Source organism: Sander lucioperca, chromosome 16, assembly GCF_008315115.2.
Source record: "Sander lucioperca isolate FBNREF2018 chromosome 16, SLUC_FBN_1.2, whole genome shotgun sequence".
Classification (NCBI taxonomy): Eukaryota; Metazoa; Chordata; class Actinopteri; order Perciformes; family Percidae; genus Sander; species Sander lucioperca.
The window spans coordinates 4100638-4121811 of NC_050188.1; the positions used below are offsets into that span (position 1 = coordinate 4100638).

The 21174-nt window shown below is 40.6% G+C and overlaps 1 protein-coding gene across 5 annotated transcripts in view; it reads right to left on the bottom strand.

Annotated features, from left to right (window-relative positions):
- Positions 1-2986: 2986 nt before the first annotated feature.
- nt5c1aa (5'-nucleotidase, cytosolic IAa) overlaps positions 2987-21174 on the bottom strand; it is a 31028-nt gene continuing 12840 nt past the window's right edge. For 4 of the 5 annotated variants that reach the window (XM_035993168.1, XM_035993167.1, XM_031287095.2 and 1 more), the window contains 3 exons: positions 12065-12187; positions 6708-6892; positions 2987-6086 (listed from right to left, as the gene is read on the bottom strand). In XM_035993168.1, coding sequence (XP_035849061.1) covers positions 5730-6086; positions 6708-6892; positions 12065-12187 — 665 coding nt within the window. In that variant the 3' untranslated portion in view covers positions 2987-5729. The remainder of the gene's footprint in view (positions 6087-6707; positions 6893-12064; positions 12188-21174) is intronic. The other variant, XM_031287094.2, reaches the window with a different exon arrangement.

Consider the following 21174-nt stretch of genomic DNA (forward strand, 5'->3'; position numbering starts at 1 on the left):
ACACACACACACACACACACACACACACACACTAAAACTTTTGTGTTTCTATCTCTCCTTTTTCTCTCTCTAGGGATAGTCTTAATCTGTTGCTATGGATACAAACATTGCGGGATGAATCCTTCTCCAAGAAACTTTGAAGCACTTAAAAGAAATAAGCATGAAAGAGAGAATGTTTTAAGGAGATTGTCCTGGTGGTCAACTTTTAATACCCGTTTACTGATAGCACTCTGATTCAGGTTTATTTTAAAATGTAGCTTATTCTTTCCATCTTCCTTTCTTTATTTCATAGATCGTGTCTAGATGGTGTCCCAAAATTTGCGAAAGTCTGGCGAGATGGTAAAGGTTAGGCATGGACCCCGAATGGTTAAGGTTCGGATAGGTCGTCGGGCAACGAGTCTCCCGAAAGTTTTCGCAAATCTAGGGTTACGCGACACATTGCGTGCAATGGCGGACGTGGCCAAAATAGTGCTGATCCTTACCTTGCTAACAGAACTTTACATGTTTACAGAAATGTACAGAAATATAATGCTGCACTGACCAAAGTTATTTTTAAAATAACATGCTGTAGATTTTCCAAAGTTGCCGTTAAAAGCCAAGGGCATGGCAGCGGCAATCATATCAAAAGCAATTCCGGTCTGACTGCTGAATGTGAAAAGGTCAATACACATTTCCAGCCAGAGGTAACTGTCATGTAAAGAATTATATTTGGAGATAGGTGTTTCGGAACCAGTGGTTTACAGTGATTTTTAAAAATGGCACAGAAAGTGCCCAGAAAGGAAGGCTTTATAGTTTTTTTTTTGCCTGGAAGTATTGGACAAATGACATGTTTGGCCTTAGATGAAAAGTCAGGGGTCACCAAAGTGATTGCAATTAATCTTGAGGGGGATGTGAGCGTTTGTACCAAATTGAATGGGAATCCATTTAGTAGTTGCCGGGAGATCACTCAAAAAAACTTCAAGCTTATGGTGACGCTAGAGGAAAAGTCAGGGGAACATCAAAGTCATTACATTCATTCCCTGGTCTCAAATGTCATGGCAATGCATTCAAATGTTCAGATATTTCAGTCTGGACCAAAGTGGTGGATCGACAGACCAACATTGCTATCTCTAGAGCCACTCTGCTGGCTATGGCTAAAAATATACAAAAAAATGCTGGAAAACATGAATATCAGAAGCTTTTTGTTCATAACAGCAGCTGTTATTTGTTTCTTGATATGAGGTACAATGGCAACTGTGTTCTCACTTGTGGTGGGTGCTGTTATTTTGCCGACAGGCTCCAACACAAAAGATTAACACACAAACAGAAAGAAGAAGAGAAAAGAAGAAAAGACAGATACACATACTGGTATTTTTGATGATTTCCATATTATATTTGTTACATTCCTGGTGCCAGCTGCTTCTCATCCAGGCAATCACAGAATTAATCACTATTCAGGTACTGGGGTCAAAGAGACACACCCCCCCCCCACACACACACACACACACACACACACACACACACACACACATTTTCAAGCAGCAGACTATTGATTTTACCAAGGATACTGCACATTTCAAATCTGATGGAGAGTTTGAACAAATTAGCTTAACATGCACAAGCCAGGTTATTAACTCCGCTGACTTCCTTTTCATTTTTATAAAGTGTTACCTTCTAAAAGGTGCTGTCAGCTCAATGCCTGATTAAAAACGTTACTTTGAGAAATGTCACTATTTAAGAACTCAAAAAGCTACAGTGCTTGAATGCATAGCAGACAAAAAAAAGTGTGTTGGAACAGATCGAAAACATTTTGTGGACTGGTCTCCCACTGCAGGTTCCCCTCAGCCTCTCTGCCAAGACAGTGAGTCACCCATCATTTCCCTCCACGGGTGCCACTCTGCTTTGTAACTGAGCAGAAGGAAAACAGCTCTTCATTTCTGTGTCTTTGGGGCAAGTGCTGCTTCCTTCTCCATCTGTCTTTATTTTTTTAGTCTGATCTTTTCTTTTTCTCTCACTATTGTGTTGTTATCCCTCCGTAATAAAGGCTAACTGCAACCCCAGCTCAACCCCCACTCAGACTCTTCTCTGTAGGTCACATCTGGCAGTAAGATAGCTTATATTTGAGCTTAGGGTCTGTTATGTGATGTTCCACATTCGGTCATCAATTGCAGTCAGTGGAACGTGTCCCCCAGTCTATAAAATAACTCCCCTCTTTATTATCTTTTTATTTCCTATTCCTTGCGCTTGCATGATGGTCCTCCCATCACAATCGTATGATCTCTGCTTGGAAGACAAGCCAAGGTATAATGCATGAAATGAAAATATATCCCTTAATGCACCATTTCTTTTTATCTCTTCACTGGAGCACCTTCCAGCATTTATCTACTAACGTGGGAATCTGTAAGAGGCGGGATGCTGGGTTGTTATGGTCATTTCTGTCCCCAGACACCATCTTAATTGGCCATAGTAAAGCACAGAGACATTCTCTTTCACTATGCTCCATTCACGCTGATGGTTATTGTCTGTTTATAGATGGCAGCCTGCGCATGTGTGTCATTAAGAACTGTGCATTGGCTTGCTAGTGTTCGCCAGCTGGCCATCTCTTATCTTTCTGCCCCTGCTCCCTATACTGTGTGTTGCCAGCAAAACCAACCCACTGTTTTGGAGCTTATAAAATCCACTTGAATGTCAATCCCTCAGCGTTTACCAGCATGGCCCGTTGCTACGGTGGTGTTACAATAGCAGTATGGCTCTAGGTGGACCAGCACTGGATGTTGGCGCTTTCTGGTTTTTATTACCCAGAATGCTGGGAAGGTCCTATTCAGCTGGGAATGATTGGGGATATTAACACATTTATCATCGTGAACAGGGTGGGTAGTAATACAATTCTGCACATTGTGACGAGAAAAATGGAATAAACAGGGAAAAAATAAGGAAGGACAGGTGACAAAATGATGAAATAAAAAGAACGAAAGCAGGGAAGAACGAAAGATGTAAAGATACAATGTAATCATTTAAGACACCTTTAATATCAATATCAAGTGATGATTTCCCAACATTTTTCATCCTAAACAAAAATGTGGGCAATGAAGACCAGTTGCTGCTGCAGGTCATTTATCATTCCAGTGCTGCCACTCCATGGTAGAGTAAAGGAGTGCACATCAGCAATGCAGAAATTACAGTATGTGTGCATCTTGTTTTGTCAGAGAGGTAATTCAATCTTCATCTATTTTCATTAATGAGTAAAGCAAGCACTATAATTCACATCTTTATTAGTGTTCATTTACATTGTATTATTGCAATGCCATTTTTGTTTCATAAGTGTCAATTATGTTGTCATGAACTTGTTGTTAAAATGTTTAAACATTGCTTCATCTGCAATAATCTCTTTCCTAAATGTCACAGTAAAGTCCAAACTGGCCTGACAGATCCTGCTGAAACTGTATCCTCCGATAACCCAGCCATCATTTGAGGGCAAAAGTCCGCCAAAAGACACATCTGTTCAATTATGTGTTTTGACTGTGAAATTAAACGTGGATTGCTTGTCATGTTTCCGAGCTTCAAGGTCCTCAAACGGCTGATGAGGTGTAACGAAGCATCACGGAATATACACTAGAGTGAAGATTTCTGAGGACTTGCCAGCAGTGACAGAGTGATGTGAAGTTGACATTTTCAAAAGGCCACTGTGGCCTTTTTTGTTAATGATAGACACATTCATGTACATCAATCAAACAGAAGTCCTGCTGTAACTGAAGTAAGGTTTTGATTGCCAGTTGGCTATTGATTGCCAGATTACCAAATTGGTTTAAACTTAACATCAGTCAATGCCACCTTAGCAGTGTGACTTTGTACTAGAGCTGATATCCAGTAGAGGGCAATAAAATCAAGACAGCTGCTTGTTAAACACTTTTTCACTATTGGTAATCCATCAGTTGGTGAGGAACCACATCACCCTTCAGAGAGGCTGTAATGCCCTCATATTAGCTACCAGGGTGGCTTACTAAATAGAAAGCCTTTTAGGCTGTAATATGCATTATATATGCTGGGAAGCTAAATTGTTGGATGAATCAAACATGGACATAAACGTTGCTTTTCTTCTTTTAACCTCTAATAAAGGAAATTTGTAGTCTAACATTTGGCCAAAGTGAGCAAAGCCATGTTGTTATACACATCAATTTTGGGACATTGTAGACCAGAACTGCAAGTATTCACTCAACTTGAATCAGTCTATCCTGGGCTTAATCATCCTCAGGTTTACTTAGGCTCAGATCGACTTTAAGACCATTAACATTAGCATGCTAGCATAGTAAAAACATAGCATGCTAACGGTACTGTACAGCTGCAACTAAAGGAAATTCAGTTTAGTTAGATTTAGAGGTCTCATGAAGTGAAGGTTGAAGTTTTGTTCAATTTGAAATGTGACTGGCGCTTCATTACAGGGGACTCCATATTCCAAGTTGTCGAGATTTTTCTCTCTGGAACAAAGTGGACCACTGTTAGCAAGGCTATACAAGTTACTTTTCTTCACTTTAAGTGTTTCTGTCTTGGACAAACAGAATAATAACATATTCCTATATTGGGTCTTATGAAAACACTTAGCATGCAACTGTTATTGTACCGCTATGAGGGTGATGGAAGTTGGTCATTAATCAATCATTGGAGGTGTACTTTCTTGAACTGATCGTTGAACTTGTACAATTTTGACCTGTTAGTGGTGCTACATGAAATGAAACATGAAACTTAATTCCAAGTTGTTGAGATATTTTGCCTGGACCAAGATTACGCTGCTGGCATAGCTATATATAGTGTCTTCATTGAAACTAAAGGCACCAACTGAAAGTTATGGCGGTCTATATTTTGGACTAGCAGAATAATAAAATATACTTTTTTTCGCTAAGACGAAATACATTTAGCATGCTAAGAGGACAAACGTATGCATGCCTACGGTATTGTGTGCAGCTGAAGCGCAGGAATTGGAATTCAGTCTATAGCTTTAGAGGTGTTCTGTAATTAACTGAAACTTTTTAAACCTGTGAAGCATAAAAACTCAGGGGATCACCACCAAATTCATTAGGTTTCATTACTATAAATGTCTGGACTGAATTGTATGGCAATCCATCCAACAGTCAAGATATTTTACTCTCGCTAGTGTGGCTAAAAGAATTTCTTCATTGAAATTAAGGCACCAATTGAAACGTGTTATGTCCCTGTGAAGTCAAACTCTGTAAAATGATTGACACTTTAAATTATGACTCTCCCTATCATTTTTAACCTTATAATATCTCTACATTGTGCTTATGACTCATTCATTGCCATCATACATTGCAATCTTTGTGCTTTACTTAAGTGAAGCCATTCATCCGGTATCCTCCAGCACTCACTGAAGAGGTGTCCCCTTTATGAAGACAAGTAGTAGTGAGAGAAATAGCAGGTCACCATGGCAATCAAGCACCTTTGAATTTCCCATATAAAGCAAGATCTACTTGACCACTATCCAGACCTGATCTAACTTATAATATGATGGCATTAAGCTGAGACAGTTTACATTGTGATTAAACAAACTTACAGTACAATTGCCATGGAAATGATGCATTTCCACATACAATTCCGTACAAGTTCACTTTTCCAAGCTCTCTGAAACCTCTCAGCTTCACTTTGCTCTTCTCAATGATGTTTCTCCATCCCATCCTTCTTATCTTGTTCTGTTTCTGGCTGAATGACTGTGCCATTGGCATTTTAAGTCCTGCTTTCTACTTCCCAACATTACTGTTCTGTTTGAGATTATGTTTCTGTGCAATGCCGTAGGGCACATGGGCAGCAACGGTGCCCATCTCAGCCGCTCCCTCCACATGAAACATCTGATCATCAAAGTAGATGTGAGGCCTGATCTTCTCTAGCATGGGGCCCTTCGGTGCCCCTGCAAGGAACAAGGCCTCATCGATCTCCAGGCCCCAGGCCCTGAGTGTCTTCAGTGCCCGGATACCAGAGCTGGCTGCACTACGTGCTGTGACCAAGAATGTTCGGATGGGACAGTCCAGGCGATGGCCTTTAGCGTAAAACTTTTTCTGGAGCTTCCCCAGTGCTTCCAGGAACCCCTTCAGAGGTCCCTGCCACAGATAAAGAGATTGTGATAAAATAGAGCTGGTGACATTGTGTGTTCCCATGTGTTTAAGTGTCCTGTTTTGTGTATTTAATGCCTTGCATCATTACTTGCTTTGTCATGCCACATATATATATATATATATATATATATATATATATATATATATATATATATATATATATATATATATATATGTGTGTAGCACAAGGAAACTTTTATTGAATTAGCACCAATTTAGCACCATTTGTTTTTAAGCCTGCACCGCTCAAAGCTAATATCAATTGCTAACTGCTTAACAGAACGGTGCACCAACTGGCTTAATCCCTGCCTTTTGAAACCACCATTTCATATAATTTGAATAATCTATTCATAGAATAATCAGATAATGAAATGGCTTTAATATTGAGAACATCTGCATATCATTTACAGGTGATTAGGTATGCACGTAAATGGAAAAAATGGCAGATTGTTACAAGCTTTCATTTAATTACAAAAACCTTCACCCATTCTGGGATAGAGTGTAATGCAATCTGTGCTGATCATAATATAATATATCCATGGTGGCAACACATATCTTCTCTTCAAGAGAAAATGTCCAAACAGACCTCCAGTGAAAACTACTTACATGATCCAATAGCGTGTCCTCGTTGTCCCTCTCATGTTCGAAGAACTTGTCCAGCCCATGTGCCTTGAAGATGCGCTCAGATTCATCAGAGAAGAGAACAGCATCACCATCAAATGCCACCCTCAGCTGGGACTCTGATACCTCTGTCAGATTCTCTGTCATGAACATGGTGGCTGCTGCGATGCCTAAACACAAACACAGACGTCAATAAGAATAGGTTCAACAATATATTTGTTGAAAGCAATGGTTGTTTACAGTTTACACTTGCCTTTGTTTCACTTCACTGCAAGTTACTTTACTTCACTGCGCATCACTTCTTCCCTTCACTGCACTTTGGGTTTTCACTTAAAACTGCCCTACACTTCATTGCACTTGACTTGACTTCTTTACTTTCACTGCACTTCACTTCTTCACTTCACTGTGCTTCACTTCTTCACTGCACTTTTCTTTTCTTCACTGCACCTCACTACAATGCACGTCACTTCTTTTTTTAACTTCACTGCGCATCCCATCTTCACTTCAGTGTGCTTCACTTCACTGTACCTCACTGTACTTTACTGTGCTTCATCTACTTCACGGCACTTCACTTCACTACGCTTCAATTCTTTTCTTTACAACTGTACTTCAATTCTATTCTTCACTGCACTTTACTGAGCTTTACATCCGAACTGCGCTTCACTTCTTTACTTCACTGCAATTCACTTTTTTACTTCACTGCACTTCACTTCTAATTTCTTTTCCTCTTTACTTTACTATACTTTACTTGACTTAAATCACATTCAATACTGGTTGTGTGTGTGTGTGTGGGTGTGGGTGGGTGTGTGGGTGCGTGAGGTGTGTTGTGTTGTGTGGGTGCAGTTGTTTCCCTTTGGTTTCAACACTATTTGTCTCCACGTGGTCTGCTCTATTTCAGTATTAGCTCTTCCTTTTCGACAGCAGTCATAATGCAGTATGAAATGTGCTGCACTGAACAAATGTAAACCTTCAGAAGCGGTTGACACCCCAAGTCCCACGAATTTCACATCGATGTATTCTGTTTTCAGCTCCCTGTCAGCAGAGCATAATAACATCTTGTATTTCTTTGGCAGAGAGCGGCCCATGTTTTCAAATATTGATACATATTCAGAGTCACAGCCAGAGCAAATGCGATGTTACAGCCTGCTGGTATTCCGTTTAATGTGTGTCTTGATATGCCATGACATGACACATACAAATTCATCAAGGAAACAGAAAGAGGGCAAATCTTCAATATGTGATTTCAGCATTAGAGAAGATGTCAGTCACTGCTACTAATTATACAAACAGGACAAAAAAGAATTCAGAACGTTTACTTGCAGCTCGCCGCGTGTGTGTAAGAATTGAATAGCATCATACTTTTTTCCATTTAAATTAAAGTTTTAAAGGCGGTGTGGAGTTTTATTCCAACTGACAACCACTTCCCAAGACTTTTAAATCATTTCACCCTTAAAACTGAACATATAATTACACTGTTAACAATAACACTAGATAGGCATAAAGCATTGCCTATCTGAAGCAAGGTTAAAGTATCTGGGGGCCTTGAAGGTGTAAATACATTCACTCTACATCAACTCTACAATATTTCTGCAGCTTTATAAAATGGTCAGCTGTAATGTTAGGTGCATGTTTAGTAAATGGACTGGAGGAAAATAAAAATACTTCACCTTACTCCTACTTGCAAACTTAGGGCTGACTTAGAAATACTCCAGTGGTCTCTATGTTAGTTAACGGTAACCTGTCGGGTCATGTTATCATTCTTTGAGGTTGCCAGGCAACCACCAGAGACTCCAGGTAGTCAAGATAGTCCAGCACATAACCCTCCATCTTTTTTACACTTGTTTTTTTTGAACAAATTAACCCTCATGTTGTACTCGGGTCCAATTTGATCTGTATTCAAAATTTCAAAATCAGAAATCCTGTATGTTGTTGCTGTTTTTTTTAAATAAAAATTACCCCGAAATGTGATGGATTCCATACAATGCTCTTCGCACGTACAATTCATGATTACTACTTTTATTGAATTTTGGATGTTTTATTCAAGTTTTAGCATTTCAAAATAATTGAAATGGTTTCAAAACTGTATTCTGGCTCAAGTTTGACTCTTTGAAGTCTGTGATTATCCATCAACATACGTTCCTCTAATATTAGTCTAAATATTTCATAATGTCTGCTTTTTTAACTAAAAAAATAGGTATAATGTCCTACAAATGAGGATTATTGTCCATGAATTCCAAAAATAAGTGTAGTCGTAGTGGTAATAACTTGGTGTTAGTGGTGTTTGGTGGTTGGGTAACAAAAGCATCAAAAACGCTTTAAAATAAAGCGACAAAAACAGAAAAAAGCATCAAAAGTGTCGAAGAAAGGGATATAAATGTCAGAAAAAAAGCATGAAAAAGGTGTTCATTTTTACCCGGGAAGACAACTTATGCACGGTCGATTTGAAGACAAGTGGCGGCCAGCCCATAGAGGGCACTAGGGCGTTATCCCTCTTGCTCTACATCAAAATTCAAAGTTCATTTTCATGGATTAATTTCATGAATTCATTATTTTCCTTCCAGATTAAAATTGTGCAGTCAATGAGTAGCTTACAATGCATTTTCTGCAATGAAATGTAATCAAAAACCTACCACTGCAATGCAAAAAGATATTTTCCATTGTGGAGGTTGCTGGCGACAGAACTGCCGAGCTGAGAGCAGCAAGGAGAGGAAAGCCTGGTCTTGCAAATGTGCAGGGATTGGACAGGATTTAGAGCACTCAGGCTGAGCGTCCTACACTTCCACGTACAAATCCTCTATGCCCAATATCTCGCCCGTAGTGTTTTGATGAGATATTGACAGCTTAGGTGTGAGCGTTTACTGAAACAACCATATGGAGCCTATCAATCAAATCCCCCAAACAAAAGCTGTTTGAAAGAAGGTCACCATCTGATAAACTTGTAGTCAAACAACTTGGACCAGATCAGAGTGATGTTATAATTGACCAGAAAACCAGTGACAGAGGTAAAGAATACAATCCATAGTTTTCTAACAGGTTGTTTGTAAAAATGTCTGCATGTTGTGATGCTCAGGCACCATTATGCTTTCCTTGCCTCCTTTTCCATATCAAAGGAACAGACCAAGCCTGGATAAATACTGGTGTAAATGACCTAAAGCTCCTTTCTAAAATAATAATTAAAAATGACAAAACAAGATCCCACATTGAAAAGTCTATGAAATTGGTCATGTTGGGGAATGTAAATATACCAAGTAAACATCTGGAAGAAAACAAAATGCTTGTTTAGCTATGTTCAGTTCTGTATTAAAAATGTGTCATTCGTTATCTTAAAAAAATGTTTTTGTGGTTATTGATAGGAACCAAATATGGAACATATGAATTCTTCTGTCTGTGTACATTATATTGACAAACAATTTTCTTAGTGTTGCATCTTATATTTCCACCAGTCGCAATTTCTTTAAGACTGCAAGGGAAGCTCGGCCTCCCCTAAAATGTCAAAAAAATGGTCAAATATGTACTATTGTGTTAACATGTTATTGACTAAAAATGCGTTTGAACATGTTCATCTCGAAGACAAGTTCGTTCAGAAGCAGCTACATATAGCAGGTCGACTGAATCGATTTCCTTCTCATACGTTCCCGTAGCGTCACAGTGCATTTCCCTGGCATCCACTGACTTCAATGGGGCTGCTTTGAACAGTTTTTTTCAGTGCTTCGAAACTAAATGGTCTTTGGGTAAATGCTGCGAATATGTCCCACCCACGGACGCTCAGCGTCTCCGGGGGTGAATGGAGGAGTGGGCTGGCCTGGACTCCGGGCTTCTGCGTGATGATTGGAGGGTCTGTCGAAAGACTGCATCTCCTTTTGATTGACAGCAATTTTGTACTATAAAAAGTCGCCGAAGCTGTTCGAGCTCATTCCCATCGCAGATTTTGCAAGTTTAGTTGAAAGACAAACTGCAGCAACCTATTTCTTGGTATTTACTTGACGAAACAGCACACGATGGCAGACAATGTTAATATTGTCGACCTGATTTTGGCCGAAAATGAGCTTCCCCTCTTTGAAAGACCAGCAGCCGCCACTTATTTCCACCCAGCCTCACGGCAGTTTGTGAAGCAGAAAGTCTGCTTAATTTGTTGGCATAGCCCGCCCTGAAATAAATCCCACCAGCCACCACTTCAAACAACATATGAAGTGTTAATAAGTAAAATTTAGAGGTGCTGGTAAAGGCTGATTTTATAACTTTGTACAGAGCCAGACTAACTGTTTCTGTCTTTATGCTAAGCTAAGCTAACTGGATGCTCTACTGAAACAAATATCAATCTTCACATCTAACTTTTGAGCAAGAAAGCGATTAAGCATATAAGATCAACATGAATACCAAAAGATCAATAACAACGTTTTCTATATAAACAATACATCCTGATTGTGGTCCAAAATAAAACATGTTAAGACTAAAACTGGGATAGTGTGCTTCAAAGTCTACTGGTTCACTGTACCGGTATTACAAATCATATGACTATTTGGTTTTGCTGTACTGTAGGTCATCGCCTTTCATTCTAAAGTAACAGATAGTTATACAAAAAATGAGCTTGCTTTTGTGTATATGTGTGTGTGTGTGTGTGTGTGTGTGTGTGTGTGTGTGTGTGTGTGTGTGTGTGTGTTTGTGTGCGTGCATGTGTGTGTGGGCTTGTTTAACTATATTTGTGGGGTCCAGTATACTTGTGGGGTCCCAACAGCTTAGTGGGGCCAAAATGCTGGACCCCACAAGTTTAACCCTTATGTTGTCCTTCGGGTCACCGGGACCCGGAGGACAACACAAGGATTAACTATATGTTTATTTAACGTTTTGTATTGGCCTGGCGTTGAGCTTCGGGGTCCCCCCATCTCTCCCCCCCGCCCCCCCTTCCCTGGTTCGTGTGAAATAACATCACATAGTACATGAGGGTCACCGGGGGGAGGGGGCAGGGGGGGACCCCAAAGCTCTACGCCAGGCCAATACAAAACGTCAAATAAACTGGACAGGTCCCGGTGACCCCAAGGACAACACAAGGGTTAAAGGGCTGCTGGAGACTTTAGAATTAGATTAGAAGAAGAATTAGGTTATGGTTAGGGTGAGGTTAAGAGTTAAGGTTAGGGTAAGAGGCTAGGGAATGCATTATGTCGATGACGGGTCCCCACAAAGAAAGTGCCACAAACTGTGTGTGTGTGTGTGTGTGTGTGTGTGTGTGTGTGTGTGTGTGTGTGTGTGTGTGTGTGTGTGTGCGTGCGTGTGCGCATGCGTCTGCGTCTGCGTCTGCGTGTGCGTGTGCGTGTGCGTGTGAGTGTGCATGTGCGTGTTCTCACCTTCAGCCAGCGCCTCCCGGACCTTGTCAGCGTCAGCAGAGAGGTACAGGTTGGTGTGCCAGGCCTTTAGGTAGCCAATTGGACTGCTTCCTCCCGTCATACAAAACCTCTCAATAAACAAGTCTGGGGACAAGAGCAACACACAGCAACACGGTTTTTAGTTTCAGTACATCTTCAAATGTCAACATACAGTACATTGGCAGCATTGCAGACACATTACAATATTGGGTGGTGGAATGCAACTAAGTACATTTACTCCAGTACTGTACTTAATTACAAATTTGAGGTACTTGTGCTTTACTTGAGCCTTTTATTATCAGAGCACTTTCTACTTTTACTCCACTGCATTTCAGAGAGAAATATTGTACTTGTTTACACAACTAGATTGATCGGACAGCTTTAGTTACTAGTTACTTTACAAACTAAGGTGTTTGCACACAAAACATGTAGTTTATAAAGTATGATGTTTTATTAAAACTACCCAACAATATATAGACCTACAAGTACAGCTGACATAATTAGCCCATTAAACACTTGACGAACAGTTTTGATCGTTTCCAGTTTCTGAAATGTGAGGATTTTTCTGTATTGACATTTCCCTGATGATACTTACATACTTTTACTTAAGTAACATTTTCAATGCAGGACCTTGTACTTGTAACATAGTATTTGTACTGTACAGTGTGGTATTAGTACTTTTCCTTAAGTAAAGGATCTGAATACTTCTTCCACCACTGACAATATTGATACATTTATTTGTATCCTTACAGACAGTGAGATACAGAAACAAAACAGAAAAATACTTGTTTTTGCCCGTAGCTGTAGCTTGGTCAAGGAGTTAATGATAAGCACTTTCCAGAGTCACAGGGGTTGAAGTGAAGGGGAGATGGGGTCTAGGGACAGGGTGAGAGGATAAACTTACAAGCACTTAAAAGTTGAAGAGGGTCCAAAGAGGAGGTAACCTAGAAGGCCAAAGAAGGGACTGCAAGAAGGGCATGGTAGAGTGTCTGTGTACGTTTAGACTGAGGCAGTCTCTTAATTCACTCCTGATGACTGATCCAAAGAGCAGTGGAGAGACAGTATGGGGAGAACGAGAGGAGACTGATATGAGGCAGGGGCGGAGCCAGATGTTGTAAACATTTGGGGCTCAGCCCAAACCCAGGGGCGCATCCCCCCCCCCCCCCCATTTGTGGCAGCTATTTGCACTATTTTACAAGCAATTTGATAATAGAATGGCTGAAAACCTGTAAACCATTTGCGAAAAACATGATAGTTGCCAAGGAAAAACTATATAGGATTATCATCAAGTGAGCATGTCTGTAAAGGGCAGACTCGTGGGTAACCATAGAACCCATTTTCAATCAGATATCTGGAGGTGAGAGGTCAAGGGACCCCTTTGAAAAATGGCCGTGCCAGTTTTTCCCTCGACAAAATATAGCCTAATTTTGTTTCATATGACACCAATATCTAGCTTTACTCTAGCTTCAAAACAGAACTCACTACAGCCTCTGAAAGACCGTAAAGTCGGCCTAAAAGATTCAGGGCTTTTGAGAAAACATTCAGAAGCAACCCCCCCCGCTCTCCGGCCCTGATATGATGTAATTAATTCTATGATTGCAGAGCTGAATGAGCTGATATTTAACAGAGAGGACAGGAACAGAGCGAACGGGCACAGGAGGAGTAAAGTGATAGACTAATAAAAAGTACTAAGTTTAATAACAGTTGAGGGTTGTAATAGAATAAGAAGAGGTGGGTGACACCCAAGATAGATGGAGATTTAGTGAAAGAGAAGGTTAGTGTGGGTGGCAGATTGATGTGCTTATTATGAAAAGAGAGACGGCAAGGTTAAGGCATCTATTTAAAGCTGCACTAGGCATGAAACTTGTCTTAGACTTTTTCCACATTAAAGAGTGAATCCATCAATTTAGTATTGCACGTCCATAAAGATGAGGGACTTGTAAATAAAAGAAGGGTCAAAAAAATATGCGGCAGAAGTTGAGATTTCCAGACTTTTAGTTCTTAGTGTGAGTCACACACCACAGCTGGATCCCATAATGCAACCAATAGGATATTTTCAATAGACCCGCTCCCCACCTGGTAAATACCCTTGTTTTTCAAACTCTGCAACCTCGGTTTGTAACACGTGTCCAAGCCCAAGCTAAGGTAACCTTGATGACATCACTATGACATCACCAGGGTTTTTTTCAGATTTGAGATTAGCTCTCTCGACAGCCACACAAGACATGATATCACTGTTTTCACAGGCTGAGTAGTACTAATCATGACTAATGAAGTTATCTTTTAATGTAAATATTTTTAATTTATTAAGCCAGTTGAAGGTGATGATACGTTTTTTTGCCTTCCTTTCACACCCAAAAACGAAGCTAACATAGGAAAGTAAAGTCGCTTCCTGTCGCCTTACTTTCTCTGTAATCACTCATTTTAACTGTCAATACATTCATTAAGCTGTGAAAGAACTTTACTGTCATAAATTTGAGATGTCGACGTATCTGTGCACCAGTGCAGGAATTACTGTTTGCATGAGTTAGCAGGTAGAATTACTATCTCCTGACAAGATGTTTGTTTTTCAACTGACAGAGGATAAAGACAAAGATATGTAGCTATTGATTTGGTGTGTGGGCAGAGGTCTTTATGAAAATTTATTTCGGAGGTCTGGCATGAAACTGGTTGGACATTGTCTCTGTGACACTTTATGACTTTCACTTTTGCTTCTGGTTTGCCTTTTCTCTCTGTTTTTTTTTTTTTTTCCTTTTTCGTAGTGATTGAACCAAGCTTTTATATTTGTGGTTTTGGACACTAGGTATTGTGTACCTTTTTCTAAATTTGAGACACAGTAGCACTCTTCGGTAGCACACCGTGCTTCGTTCACCAAACATTTTTAGCAATTTTTGCCATCAATAGGGTGATAACAGGTACAATTTCCCTACCATCCATTTAATGAAACAGAAGAAAATTTAGGTTGTAGGTTGTAACATGAGCCACTGTCTAAGGACTCCATTTAGAAAAATGTGCATGTTTTTGGTTATCATATTTGGATTTGTAGAAGTGCAAAGTTGTGTAGTGCAGTGTTTAGTAAGTTAGACTTGTGCTAACAAAGACAGACAGATACAATATGACTCAGAAACAGGCAGATGGAGACTAAAAAAACAGAGGGAAACAGAGTTCAAAGAACCAAATGTCCTTGGCAGATTTCCTAAATGGTTTACTTAGCTTTTTACTCGGGCCCTGGTGAGTTTGGCCCCCGCGCTTCGTTGTACCTAATCATTTCAAACTTCCCAGGCGTCCCCTGCCTATCAGACCGGTGCTGGAGCGTGGGACTCACTCGATGGAAAATGTCCTCACCATTGATGTCTTTGTATCTTTTTTTCCCCCTTGCACAAATGTTTTCATATCATCTATCTTTGTATGATTTATTTGCTTGTTCAGAAGATCTAAAACATGGTAATAGGAAAGCAGGAAATCAGCAGGACTGCAGAGACACTGCTGTCGCATCAAAGAATGAGCAGCTTCAGTGTGCAGTTTAACACTTTACACTCATAGCAGCTGGGTATATCCATGTGGGATGATATGCATATTGTAGGCATATATGAGGTCATGTAGTGGCTCCAATTTTTGATTTCCATAGAGAACGATAATGTAATCTCAGGAAATCTCAATTTGCTGGACACAGAGCACATTATAGGACCTGCCAGTCATCTTGGCCCTTGGGTCCTTCCATGTCGTATGCATGCATAGTACATGACTAAAATAACATATCACTGTCACAGGAGAGGGTTCCCACCTGCTTCAAGACAGCCACCATTGTCCCTGTACCTAAAAAGTCTGCAATGTCCAGTCCAAACGACTCACACATCTTGAAAATAACAACACCGACATCAAAATGTTTGTTGATTTGAGGTCTTTTTTGTCTGCTTAATCAATAATTCCAGTATAAGGTTTCAGTTTCGTCCATAAATCATCATTTAATGTGTGTTAAAATAACATATGCCTGTGTGGTTGGTTTATTGGTTCATCGTATTCTTGTTATGGTTCTGCCTGTGATGTGGGGTTAGATCAGCAGAGGCCTATACTACGAATCAAGATCAACATGCCCTGAATTAATTTCAGTTATTCACCTAACCTAACAACCGCGGTCCTGCATAAGCTGTGTCACGACGGTGGTTATCAACAAGTTCAATCAACCCAGGGTTTCCCAATCCAGCGGCGCGCAGGTTCACATAATAGAGGCAGTATTTGCACAGCATGACCAATCGCAAACATCTACGCATATTTCACATAAGAAGAGCAAACAATAATTCTACATAAATATGAAGAACACAGACATGGTTTTACAGGCAAAACGCAATACAGTCGCTGCTTCCTAAAATAGGAAGGAAAGCTGGCAAAAAAATAGCCGAAGCTGTAAATGCATAAATCACAATGCTTATCAATATCAGTTCCCCATCAGTCAGGCACAAGATCTGACCATAATTACACTTGTGCTTTCCATAAACTGCCGTTGCTTTAGCCTATTATTTCAGTTGCAACCCTGGCAGTGGTAAGCGATCATGAGAGCAAATGAAATATATAAAAACATAATTCAAACAGATGTGAGCATTAATTGGCAACACACGGCTCAACAAACCGACAAATATCCTATACGTAATTCTCTCCGCTGAAAATCTATATCTTTCATAAAGATACCCATCAGGGAATGTTAACGGGGTTGTCGGTCTCTAAATGTTTGAACTTTTATGAGCACACCTCTCTCTCCGTGCACCGAGCTCCACCTGATCTTAATGGTGACGCCATTATCAATTGAGTATTGACTGGTCAGTAGGAGGTGCTTTTACACCGGTTGATCTCTAATCTCCAACATAACCTGCTACCGATCAGGTTAGGTGTTCAGCATAAGTTACCACGGCGATTGAACCCGGTAACAACTGGTCCACCGTCGTGATACAGAAAACCCTGGGTTGAACCTGACGTTACCTTGTTAACGCCAAATCTTGCTTCGTAGTACAGGCCTCTGCTCACCAGCTTATCAAGGAGAGTGCATGCAGGTTAGCCTGATTAGGTCCTCTCAGCAGGGAGGGGCTGCACACTCTTAAGGTGTAGGAGAAAAAGTAACATAGTTCTGCAGTTAATGACATTTTTATAATATCTGGGGTGCCTATTGTTGGGGGTGCATATATACAGTATATATATTAATGTCAGCTGTATCTGATGCATGTAAATGTAATAGTATTTCTTTCAGTTTAGCTCACCCTATACTTACCTGTGCAGGTGGCAGGTTCCAATTAGGTCAGGCTCAGATTTTAAAGTGATTTCAGAAGAAGGAAGAAAGAGGAAGGACTTGGCAGCTTGTTGTGAGGTTGCAGTTGTATGTGTTTGTTATTTTGCCTCATTTTAATTTAGTTTTTTTGTGTGTAATTCCTGGGTTTCAGGTCATGCTCTTTATTTAGTGTGTCTTTCTTTTTCTTAATAAACACCACAGTTTTTGCACTTATCCACTTTTCTGTCCAGCTTCTCCAAAATCCCTGTGTAAACGTTTTGGGTGCCCCACCACTTCATCGGCCTTCACATGAGGTGGTGATGGTGTTCCCAATGAAACTGATTGGCAAACCTAGCACTCTGGGCTTGAGTACCACACTCTGCAACTGGATATTGGACTTCCACACAAACAGAACCCAGTCAGTTTGTATTGGCAGCCCCACCTCCTCCACTCTAGTGTTGAACATTGGAGCCCCCCAGGGCTGTGTGCTCAGCCAACTCCTGTACACTCATGACTGCAACCCCCGACATGGAGAGAACTCAGTTGTGAAATTTGTGGACGACACCACCATCATCAGCCAGATTACAAACAATGATAATAATTCATATCGGGACCCTGTCTCTTAAACAATTACATACAACGAATCTGCATTCTCAGTTATATTTTGAAGGAAACTTGTTTTCTAGTGACTGGCACACATTGTCAAACGGTCGCTGTTTTAAACCTGTGGTTAACATTGTGAATTGGAACAAAACTACTTGGTTTAGTAAAGGTTATGGTTTGGATTTAAATAAGTATGTTTGTTACATAATTTATGTTACATACGTAAGATATGTACATTAAGTACATTACATATTTGATTTCAGTTAAGTATGTTACGTATCCAAGTCAATGTTGTGGTTTGGTTTCACACGGGACATAAACAGTGGTCTCCTGGGTGAAAGCCCTGTTTGTTTGACCCATACTTTCACCCAGACTTCCTCCCTTCGCAGACATTGATTAGAAATGTATTTGTGATACGTCAAAGACAAACATAATTCTGGACGAAATATGTTGTCCTCGCAATTTAATTGAGAATGGAGTTTCGTTGAATGGGAACATAAGTGGTGCACAGAGAACGTTAGTAAAACCAAGGAGCTGATTGTTGATTGATTTTAGGAAAAAGGAGGCAAAGACCCACACCCCTGTCTATATGAATGGCTAGCATGTGAAACAGCTTTTCCTATTAAATTGCTCATATTATGCTCATTTTCAGGTTCATTTTCAAAAAAACACCATATGTTTTTGTACTGCACATTTCTACAGCTCCTCTTTTCACCCTGTGTGTTGAGCTCTCTGTTTTAGCTACAGAATGAGGCATTGCACTTCTGTTCCATCTTTGTTGGGAATCACACATGCGCAGTAGCTAGGTAAGGACTACTAGCCAGTCAGAAGCAGAGTATGAGGGCGTGCCACGCTAGCAGCTAGGTGAGCATTATAACGTGTGTTACAAGGTTTGTCTCTGAAGTAAAGGCTGGACTACAATAGAGCTGTGTGGAGCAGTTTGTGAACAGTGTTTTCTGTTGGAGATGGTAAGTCCCTTTGGGGTGGACTTTGGGCTTTTTCACTTTGTAAACCTATAACATGCACAAAAATATATATAACACAATAAAGGAAAGGGAGAAAGCCAAAAAGCATAATATGAGCACTTTAGGGAAAGCAAAATTACTATGCCAAGTGCTTGACGACTTTTACAGAGGAGCAATAGAAAGCATCCTAACTGGAAACCTTTATAAATTGGCATGGTTTGTGCACGGCCCAGCACAGGAGGGGTGTGCCACGGGTGATTAAAACCACCCAGAACATCATTGGTACCCATCTACCGAGCATCTGTGATATCAGTGAGGCGAGGTGCCTATGCAGGGCCCAAAGGAGACTAAAAGAAAATACCCACCCCAGCCACAGCCTGTTTACCCTGCTGCCATCTGGAAACTACACAGCAGCTTCTTTCCTCAGACTGAGATTCCTTAACTCATCCTCCATGCTCCACCAATTAAAAATGGTTTGGTTTTGTTGCTATATTGTATAGCATAAAAGGGACTACATAAAATGCGCAAAAAATGACAATAAATGCACCTTGAAACTTTGAAAAAGTGTCGGCACCTATGTTTGTTGTTATTCACAGCCATGCCCTAACTTTATAGTTGCCCCCAGTCATCCAAATGCAAGGAAAGAAACGTTATACCTCATCCTGCAGCTGTTAAAAATAGCTACTGTAAGCATGTGATGAGAGATAAATTAGTGTTTGAATGTTTCTCTGAGGTGCCCACATCCAGTATCAAATGTCAAAAGCTAACGAGAAAGTAAATGTTTCTTTCTCAATGATTTTTTATGACTTTGACACCCGTGGAGACCCTTAGCTAGCCAACGCAGCAGGAATGATATTCAACAAATCCCTATCTCTGTGACATCAGAGAAGCCATGTTTTCCTTTGGTTCTGTAGAAAAGGTCAGAGGTCTAATGGGTTCGGCCCCCTCATGCAGACAGCCACCAGAGAGATCAAACATGGAAGCATCTGGAAGACCGTGTGTTGCTTTGGTGACTCCACTCAGACCTGTTTTTGTTTTGGGCCTCTCGGATTATTCTTACATCCCGAAGGACGTAAAGTTCAACTCGCCCCGGCCTGAAGCTCCGAGGACATGAAAACATTTGAGGAGCCGAACAGGAAGTGGTCTGTGAGGAAGATGTCATCACAGGGTCTGCGATTTCCCTGGGAAGGATCCTGTCAGTCAGCTGTTCATACACTTTGTCTCTCAGCTCAGCTTGTGTTGGCGACAGTATCCTATCTCATTACACCAATGTCTTAACATCCTATTGTCCTGATTTTTTAAATCTTATTAAACGTACTCCTATATATAATTTCATTCACAATCTATTCATGCACAGTTTTAGTTTGGCTACATGGTGTCAAAATTGTATGTCTTTGTGGGTGCTTGAAATCTGATATCTTACTAACCTATCAATGTTCTGTTACCCCATGAAAAGAAGCTATTTAATGGGTGATAGAATGCAAAAATGAGTTTACCTTGTCATAGTTGAATTACGACAGTTCGGTGGGTAAAATAGGCATACATAGAACCTCAAAGTCCCATTGACACCTCTTTCCTTTGCAAATCTCACAATTTGAAACTACCGCTGAAAACGGGCGAATCTCAACAAAGCTCATAGTTGACGTCAACTCAGGTGTACCTTATTTGGCTCTAGTCTGTACCTTTGTCACGCCCCAAAATGTACATACAAACCACTGGTCTGAGACCAGCTGGTGTTCTGAATGTTGGTTGCGCAGATCTTAGACACTTTATACATTGTTTGTTTGCTATTTCATTACTAAATTCACTTCTGAGACTTTTTTATGCGAGAAATCAACTATGTAGAGCTCAAATATGGGCCATTTTACAAAAATGTATGGCTAATTGCAAATTTGGTTCGACTGTGTCGGAGTTCAGATGCTCCACAGACTGACGTGACAGCCGGCGGGTGCCTGCCGGGGTCGATGGCTTGCCGCCCGGCCTGTCAACCTTCACAGACCCCGCTGTGAGCTGGCTGGAGCTCTATCAGGAGACTCGCGGACAAGAGGCGTTTATTTCCCCGATCGTTTGTTTAAATAACTCAACACACATATCCATTATAAGATTAACTGGAACCTGTGGTTTTTCGAAGTTATAATGCTCCATAAGAGATTGTTGCCGTCTCCACTTCTGATCAGTGCTGCTGTATGAGGAGAAAGCAGAGAGGGGAGGGGCTGCTCCTCAGTCACAGAACAGAAGAAAGAAGTGACGGACACAAGAGAGAAATA